The 10,219-nt window shown below is 29.3% G+C and overlaps 1 protein-coding gene across 1 annotated transcript; it reads left to right on the top strand.

The window, feature by feature from the left end:
- Positions 1 to 9,524: 9,524 nt before the first annotated feature.
- LOC140878031 (uncharacterized) lies at positions 9,525 to 10,007 on the top strand. The gene has a single exon (XM_073281632.1). The coding sequence runs from the start codon at positions 9,525 to 9,527 to the stop codon at positions 10,005 to 10,007; it is 483 nt and encodes a 160-aa protein (XP_073137733.1).
- The last annotated feature ends 212 nt before the right edge of the window (positions 10,008 to 10,219 follow it).

Below are 10,219 nucleotides of genomic sequence, written 5' to 3'. Positions count from 1 at the left end.
GAGACGCATGCGTGTGCCATGTTTACTAGTTATTATTATTATTATTGTTAGGATCGGTTGAAAGTCTAGAAGGAGGGTGAATACACTTTCAAACAGTTTAGAAGAATATATTGAACTTGATTGGTTTAAAAAACAAGCTCGAGAATTATCTTAGTGTCGAATACAGTTTGGCAAACAAAATGTGTGCGAAAGGATGTCAAACTATAGATGTGAAAGCACTGAATAATTATCAGTTTACGTTATGTGATGAGTGATGGATAAACTAAAATTGACACACGAGATTGTTTATGGATGTTCGGAGATTTCAATCACTCCTACGTCACCCCTTCTTCCACCTCGAAAGGATATCACTAGAAGACTTTGATTTATACAAGAAATTTTCACAAACCCAATCTAGTTTAGGACTTAGACACTGCCTAAACAAGAACTCCTAGTAGAACACTTTAGTTTCAATCCTAGACTGATAGTATGAAGAAAATAATACAACTTGAAATCTTTTAGCACAAAGATTGATCCTTCAATGATCTGTATACTGCGCTGAATGTTTGTGCCTTTTTGAGCTCCTTAATCAATTTTTGAACGTGATGAGCTTTTTGTTCTTGCAAAGATGGCAAAGTTTTTTGGAGCTTCCCTTCTTGAGTCTTTGATCGAGATCCATATATACTTATACTCTTTGGATTTCTAACGGTCATAAATATGAATTGTCCTTCTGATATGATTTTGAATTATTCCCGTTGGAATTGTCGCTATCACCAACGAATTCTGGAGCCGACATTCCCTTAAGATTGCTGCACTATCTTCTGCAGAGATGTCAGAGTACGGATGATCTTATCCGTTCTTGAAGTAGTGAGTTTATCAGAGGTAGACTGATGAATTTAGTTTAGCGAGGTAAACTGCTTATCTCTGAAGTGATCAGTTTAGCGAGGTAAACTACTTATCTTTGACGCGATCAGTTTAGCGAGGTAAACTGCTTATCTCTAAAGCGATCAGTTTAGCACATTGGATTGTTGCTTAATTAGTTTGACTTTGTTTTGTAAATACCAAATCTAAATTTCTCAACAATTATTATCATGAGACAGTAATCACCCTACTAAATATCATTATAAAAAATAATAATATAGATTTATTACATATACAAAGTATCACTACATGTATGTGTACCACATGCACTATTTAATAGTATATATATATATATATATATATATATATATATATATATTCCATGTTTACGTATTTAGTTTTTTTTTTAATTTAAAAAATATATTTTCTGGTAAGCGTTACTGCGAATTCATAATAATAATAATAATAATAATAATAATAATAATAATGTGCATGAAAAAAAAAAATAAATATGTATGTTATATGAGGTTTACTTTTAACTAAGTGTGTCTGTCATATGAGGTATACTTTTATAACTTAATTTCTATCGGTTTAAATAAAAAACTTAATTTCTATCTATTACACATAATTATCAAGAATGTTAATTAGTGTCGTACTTGAGATTTTCTTGGCCTGAATCAAAATTTTGAACATAGGCCTCCTTAAAATGAATTATAAATTTTATCAATTAAAACTAATATAAAATATAAAATAAAACATACAAATTTTAGGAGTCATTATGTACATAGTACTCAAAGAAATTAGAAAACATTCAAAATATTAATGTGATTTTAAACATAACAATACATATATATATCTATATATAATAATATAATTGATTTTTTTGAGTCCCCTTCAATCTTGTGCCTTGAATCGAATGACTTCATCAGATTGTGCTCAAGTTCGACCGTGAAGAATGTGCATGCATGCTTGAGTTGGGAGTCATGGGACATTTGAAAATCGATGGCAATAGGCAATATTGATTTCAATTGTACGATTTAATATAAATTTTCGGATAAACTTAATTATTTTGGGCAAAAAAAATTCAAATATACCGCTTTAATTTAATGATTTATATAAATGTAACGATAATTATGATGGATCTTTTTTCCAATCAAATTAATCTTCGAGTCATGTGTACAATGTGGTGGATTATATTAAGAAATTACGATTACATTCCATAAACCCCATGCATCAATCATGCAAATCTTGCTCCAAATCATCGGGCACTATATATGATTTAAATGAGAAATATTGTTGGGTTGTAACGTACACATGCATTTAATTAATTAATTATTACCTTGATCGGATTCCACGTATATATATTTTCTTCATTATCCAATTCGATCATTATCCAATACATTTTAGCTCCCACTCTATAAATTGAACCTAGCTAGCAAAAAAGAAATCAAGAAAAAAGAATTAAATTAAGATGATGAGATCCTATAATATTATTATATTCTTACCCATGCTCTCGCTTATTTTCCTGCTGGGAGCTGTACAATCTTCGGAGCAACAAAAAAGTTGCTTCTTGTCGACCAAGTACGAGGTTTTCATCTTCGACAGTCTCCCTCCCAACATCCCCCTCGTGCTGAACATGAAGTGTTGGTCTAAAGACGACAACCTCGGCATCCACAGGCTCGCTCCCGGTCAGAATTTCAACTTCCGTTTCTGCGAGAACTTCGTCTTCCGTACCTTGTTCGTGTGTCATTTCAAGTGGAATGGCAAGGACCTAGCCATAGAGGTCTTTAACTCGCACTGGACCGACGCGCTTTGCGACGCCACCGGTCAGTGCTACTGGTTCGTCAAGGATGATGGTTTCTATTTCTCGGACAGGAACCCTCCCACCAACCCACAAAGACGTTATGAATGGTAATATATATTATATGTAGTATTTGTGATCATCAAAGGCAAAATAAGACCCGAGTAGTCTTGTCTTATATATGGATAATATTATAATATATTTTACGTTTTCAAATTTGAATTTCACTTCATGCGGCACCATTAATCAAATAAGATATTAATTAAGTTGTCACTCGACATTGTGCATGCAGCTTACTTTTATGGTGACTTTTCATATTTAAATATTATGTGTATATCGGTTGAGGTTTGTGAAAAGCAACAAATAAATCGATCGCATTACTTCTACAGTTATGAGAATCTCCTCAAATTTGTATGTATTATCCAACTTAATTTGGGTGCATGTAATTTATGTAATATATATTATGTTACTTTGGCGGAAGTTGACGGTTTGTTTATTTAAAATAGGAATTTTGGATGACTTATAATCTATATCTATACTATTAATTAAGGGAGAGATGTGAATAATAACTAAATTTTGGTGAAATTACTTTTTTTAATATGCCAATAATACCCTTAATTAGTTTTTCTGTTTTCTAAATTTTTATTTACCTTTTTTTTTACAAATCTTTTTATTTTATAATTTAATTACAAATATTTTTTTTTGATTAAAAACACACACACACACACTGCACAAGGACCGAGCCCAATACACACGTACACTGCACAAATTTAATTACAAATATTTAGAAAAACAAAATAAATTAAAAAAATAAAATTATGATTGTACGAGCACGTAGCACGTGCTCCGAGACGCTAGCTAGTTAAAAGAAATCGAGATCCTAATTTTGAGACGAAGATCATTAATGTTTGTAAGTGCACACTAACTGTTTTTCATTTTTGTATAAAATAATTCATTACGTTCCATCAAAATTTTGGAATTATATATATATATATATATATATATATATATATAGTTTTGATATTATTAGCACCCATGATATACACTTTTGTATGCACCGCTGACGTGACATCCTCTATATTCAATAGGTGAACGCCACATGAGCAGGTGCACACATAAGTGCACATGATAGGTGCTCACCATATCAAAACTATATATATATATATATATATATATATATATATATATATATATATATATATATATATATATATTTATCAATTAAGGCTGCGTTTACTTTAAAAGATGAAATTGTGAAAGGATAGATTAAAATGTGATTATTATTATAATTTGATAGGATATGAAATGGTTATGGAAAAATAATAATATGTTTAGTTTGATGGATTAATTTGGGATTGATTTTTTTTCTCTTTTCACCATGTACAAATTTATAATCCCTTCTAAAATTTAGAATTAAAAATCATTTCTAAATCCTATTATTAACGGATTTAAGGATTTATAATGATTTTTAATTTTGCAACTAAACATAGGATTAGTCGGTATTAATAATGTTATCCCTCGTTTATCAAGCCAAGTAAACGCAGCCTAAGTAAGAAGACCATATTTATCCCCTTTGGGTTTTGGTTCATTAATTTTTCTGATGTGGGTTTTGGTACACTAACTTTGCATTTTTAGTGTTTTTTGATCCAACTGCATACGTGTTATCTTTTGATTGGTCCAAAATGCAAAGTTAGCGTACCAAAAACTACATCGAAAAAGTTAATAGACCAAAACCAAAACATCGACAAGTTAATGGAACAAAAAACTTATTTTTCCTAGTTTTAATCTATTTTGAAATTCAAAATTCAAATTATTACGGGTTACTATTTTCTTAACCCAAGAGTATTTTATTTTTTGCTACCATAAATTTATTAGTTTTTTTAATTGAAATTAATTTTAATAAAAAATCAATTTTTTGTCATACACAATGTGTATTACAATAGTATATATATATATGGAAGATGATATTTACACTCCAAAAATTTATAATCACACTCAATTTTTTACATTTATTGCGTTCTCTTACAAAATTACCCTCATCCAATGATTCCATATTTTCATAAGACTAATATGCCCTTTCTTTATATACTTGATTTTTAAAATGAGGTCACTTTATTTATGGGATTATTATAAAAGAATCTTACTTTCCCTTCTCAAAAATATTTCTTGAAAGGATTTTGAATTTAATTAAATAGATTAGATATTTACTCTTTTCCAAAATTTAATTATTAAATATTTTAAGTTGCAAGAACATCCACAAATTAGATAGTATAACTATAAGAAGAAAAAGATTTATTATGTCATGAAATTGGTTTGATTAAAGTAATGTAAAAAATTCAAACAAAAATAAAAAATACTTAATTTGAGTTGTTTATTAGTATTTTCATAATCACGAATATTGCTTGTTTTATCTGTATTTTTTTTTTATAATCCAACAAATCTACAAATAATACTTTCATTTGTTACAATATATTACTAATGATATTATTTTTTTACTATCTAAAATTAAACTTTCAAAACATATATATAACTAATAAATAACAAATACACGTACGCACCAACGGAGCATTTTAAACCAAAAAATAATATTCAAAATTAAAAATAGGATAAATTGCATATATCACCCTTGTGAAATCCCGTGTTAGCTAATAACCCCCTGTGAAAATTTTTTAAGCTAATAACCCCCTGTGATTCTAGATTTGTAGCATACACACCCATTTTGGCTAAAAAATGACGAAAATGCCCTTGACTTTTATGAACTATTTAATTTATCATTTATTTTATGTAGGGGTATTTTTGTCATTTTTTAGCTGAAAAGGGTGTGTATGCTACAAATCTAGAATCACAGGGGGTTATTAGCTTAAAAAATTTTCACAGGGGGTTATTAGCTAACACGGGATTTCACAAGGGTGATATATGCAATTTCTCCCTTAAAAATATTCTCAATCGTAAACATTAATTTACCTTGACTTAAAAAATTTAATAGCAATTGGCATCACTTTATATTTATAATTTTCTCAAATTATACAATAATATAAACAACAATACATAATATTTAAAAAATATCTTTGACAAATAATTTTTTTAAATATTGTTTTAAGCTAAAAAAATGGTTTAATTTATGCAAACAATATACTTACAAAGTATATTTTTTGGAAAAAAAAATCACGAAGTAATTATTAATTTATTATATTTCAAAATATTTTCAAGAAATTAATTTTGCCAAAAAAACTTGAGAAATTCTATAACCCGATAAATATATAGTGAATCATTTTGGAAACGTAATTATACTTATAAAATGGGCAAATTAGTCTTGTAAAAATATGAAATAATTAAAAGAAGTTAATTTTGTAACAAAAACATTAAATGTCAAAATTGAAGCGTGATTATCAATTTTTGGAGTGTAAATATCATCACCATGCTAGTATATACATATATATATATATATATATATATATATATATACTAGCAATTGAGGCACACCCGATGTGTGTGCGACGTAATATATGAATATTATTTATGTATATATAGGTATATGAGAGCAGTTCTCTTTATATAATTGAGAAGAAAATGAAGTGAATTGAAAAGGAAAAAAATAATAATAAAAAAAGTGTTAATTGAAAATAATAAAAAGATCATGGGTGAGTGAAGGGGTATTTTTGGATTAAGAAAATTCAGACCAAAACACCAAAACAGTTTTTCTAAGGCTCTCAGCCTTAATAAAATAGTAAATATTAGCCACTTTGTTGCACGCATTGCGTGCTAAATAGTTTTTTTTATAATTAAAAAATTATATTTCACTTAAAACTATCAAATGAAATTATTATATTATATATTAAATAAAAAAATTGTTGAAAAAATAAAAAATAGTTAAATGAAAAAAAAAAAATTAAATCATAATTGAGGGAAAAATGAGATAGTGGAAGAGAGCGGTGTGTTTGTGTATTTTTTTTTATTTTATGTATTATTTTAATGGGCACACTAAGAGACCACTAAGGAGCTATTACATAATATATACTAGCCGCACTGCACACGCGTTGCGTGTGTAACGTTATATCTAAATTAAAATTAAATATTATTTTTTTAATATTATGTTATATGTATATAATATAATATTTGTTTTTTTCAAGTATTTGATTTTTTTTTTTGCAATTTTATAAATTTGTTGGGTTTTTTTTTAAAAAATTAAATTAAAGAAGAGCATAACAAGAGACTACTAAGGTGCTCTTCCATAATATATATATATAATTTTGCAATGGTGAGCAACCACCGTGGTCACTTATGTGACCACCTACTCACGTGACGTTCACCTATTGGATGCATAAGATGTCACATCAGCGGTGCTCACAGAAGTGCTCACGATGGTTTATATATATATATATAGATACAGATTTGATATTATGTGCACCCATGATGTGCATTTTTGTGTGCAACGCTGACGTGACATCCTTTACATCCAATAAGTGAACGCCACATCAGCAGGTGCACACATAAGTGCACATGATAGGTACTCACCATATCAAAACTATATATATATATATATATATATATAAACGCTTGTGATCATCAAAATAATTTACGAGCCTTGAGAATGAATTAATTATGTTGACCATGATTTCACGGCATATAATTTGATGAAGTAACCGATTCGATTATTAAAATATTATCTTTGTTAGTATACATAGATTCCGGTTGGATTTAACGTTCGAGGGGTATCAATACTACTCAATTATACAACGATAAAATCATTAATTAACACAAATGTTGTTACTCAGGAAACACTTATATAATTTGGTCAGTATGCAATTTAATATTCAAATTTATATAAAAACAATTTTAAATCTCATATCTAATTATGATTATCTTTTATAGGAAAATCCATTAGCTATTCAAACCTTTTATCTTAAATAAATTGTATTTTAATTACTACAACCTCTTTACACCATGCATGTTTATTGTTTGGATTAAAAATTGGGATTTGAAGTTGAAATTCATAGATTTAGAATCTCAGTTTGGTGTTTAGAATGAAAAGTTAAAATGTGATTTAGGAATTGGATTAGACAGATAAATATAATGTTATGTAATATAATAAAAATATTATACGTCACTTATTTTTAAATATATCTTAGATCTAACATTTTTGTAAACATTCATGTATTGTCTTTCATAATATAAAAAGGGTTATTTTTAAAAATTAAAAAAAAAATCCATATCGTTATTAAATAGTATTTTTTAAGAATGTAAAAAAATTATTTTGGAATTTTGATCAAAATAAATAAATTAACTTTTATATGAAAAACAACGGAGAATTTTTTTGTTATTTATAGAAATTTTTAAGTATAAATATTTTTATTTGATTTTTACATAAATTTATCAAAATATTGTATATCAATACGTGTACTATAAAAATAATTTTAGGAATATCCTATTTTAATAAGTTTCATTTAGGGGTAATTGCATATATATATATATATATATATATATATATATATATTAATAATGTGAAATCATGAGATTGTTGAAACCCCATGTTACTATTAACCATTTGTGTCCCCTGAAAAAACGAAGGACAAGAGGTTGTGTGATCAAATTTTGAACACAATGAAAGTTATGTGCTCAAGATAAAACCCTAATAGTTTCGGTGATAACAAGTCAAAACAAAACCAAGTAATAAAATAATTTGAGGACTAAGACTATTCGGACTCTACCAGATCAAATATCCGAGAACTCAAGCGAATCAAGTATTATGACAGATCGATTGGAATATAAATAGCCAGAACAAAGTGCCCGATATCCAGATCAATTGAGAAGACTCTCAACGGACCTTTACAGATCAATCAACCAGATCGAAAGCCCCGTCCAACCAGATCTATAGCTTGAATTCAAAGTAACCGTTGCTGAACTTATTGGAGAAAAGACAAAATCATTTAATGATATCTTTTCAGCCTCCATCAAAGTCAAGATTTGTGTGCTATCTTTCTGAGATTTGTTGGCGGCTATTTATCACAGATTTGTTGGGCGGCTCATCATCAGAAATTGTTGGCAGCTCAACGGCTACCTATGATGATTATAAACACTCAAACATTTTGAAGATTCAAACAAGAGACCAAGAGTGAAAATTACAAGCTATCAAAATCGAAGTCCACTCTAAAAACCTTTCACTCGATATAACTCAGATACTTTGATCATCAGATAAAAGCCTCGACATTCTGAGTTAGATAATATCTCCAGATCGATCAAACTTCAAAGGAGGCATATACGAAATCGATCCAGATCAAAGTCATTCACAGCCAAACAGATCAAAACACAGAAACACATTGTGTAGTTGTTTTGTGTAACTCAAAGCAGAAAGTTCGATCTGCTTCGAGAGGAAGTATTGCTAGGAGTTATTATTTATGCATTGGATAAGTCCTAGATTGAATTGGATTTGTACAAAGCCTTGTATAAATCAAAGTCTTCTAGTGGAATTCTTCTCGAAACAGAAGAAGGGGTGACGTAGGAGAATTCATCTCCGAACATCCAGAAACAACTCTATCTGTTTATTTACTGCACTTACTATATCTTATCTGCCTTAGCATTACATACATTCAATTTGCGAGAAAGATTTCTTCCGCCTGACTATTCCTCAGATCCTTCGAGCAGATCAAAAGTTTTAAGCAACAAAACTTCTGTCTGATTTTAACAAATCAGATCGAAGACTCTTTAAATTTTAAAATATTGTATTCACCCCCCTCTACACATATTTCAATCCTAACAAATGATATCAGAGAGGTTCTTGCTTATCACTTGAATCGTCTCTTAGACTATGACATCTTTAGCTATGACATCGTTTAGTAAAATTCTTATGTTTTCAAAAGAAGATTATGATGACTGAAAAATTCGTATGCAGGCACATCTATCAGCACTGGATGATGCTATGTGGTTCGTAGTAACAGATGGACCAATGAAGATTATGAAAATCAACACTGCAGTTGCTATCACTGAAGGTGCTCCACAGATGATAGAAAAGCCTCGATCTGAATGGACTTCTGAAGATAAAAGGAAAGCTAATCTTGGCAATGTAGCCAGAGACATACTGTACAAAACTCTGGACAAAAACATGTTTAGCAAGATCAAAAGCTGCACTACAGCCAAAAAAATATGGGAAAAACTCACTCAACTATGTGAAGGAAACGATCAAACAAAGGAAAACAAACTCATGGTAGCCATTCAAAAGTTTGACAACATAAAGATGAAGCCAGGAGAAACTATGAATGAATTTGATGAAAGATTCAGCAGCATTATGATTGAGCTAAATGCACTTGGAAAAAGCTACAGCAATCGTGAAGTAGCACTCAAAGTTATGAGAGCTCTACCACGAGAATGAGATGTAAAGACAGTAGCAATGAGAGAATCCAAAGATCTCAACAAAATCGAACTACATGATCTATTTGCTGATCTCAAAGCTTATGAGTTCGAGATGAGAGTTCGAACTGAAGAAGACACATCAACATCACAAGTTACTAAAGCTCTCACTACAGCAGATGAAATCCCATCAACCAAAACCGCAGAACAAATCAGTAGTGATGCAATGTCATT

This window comes from Henckelia pumila, chromosome 2 (assembly GCF_033568475.1).
Source record: "Henckelia pumila isolate YLH828 chromosome 2, ASM3356847v2, whole genome shotgun sequence".
Classification (NCBI taxonomy): Eukaryota; Viridiplantae; Streptophyta; class Magnoliopsida; order Lamiales; family Gesneriaceae; genus Henckelia; species Henckelia pumila.
The sequence above is the reverse complement of the archived record's forward strand: the minus strand, read 5'-3'. Positions and strand labels throughout refer to the sequence as shown.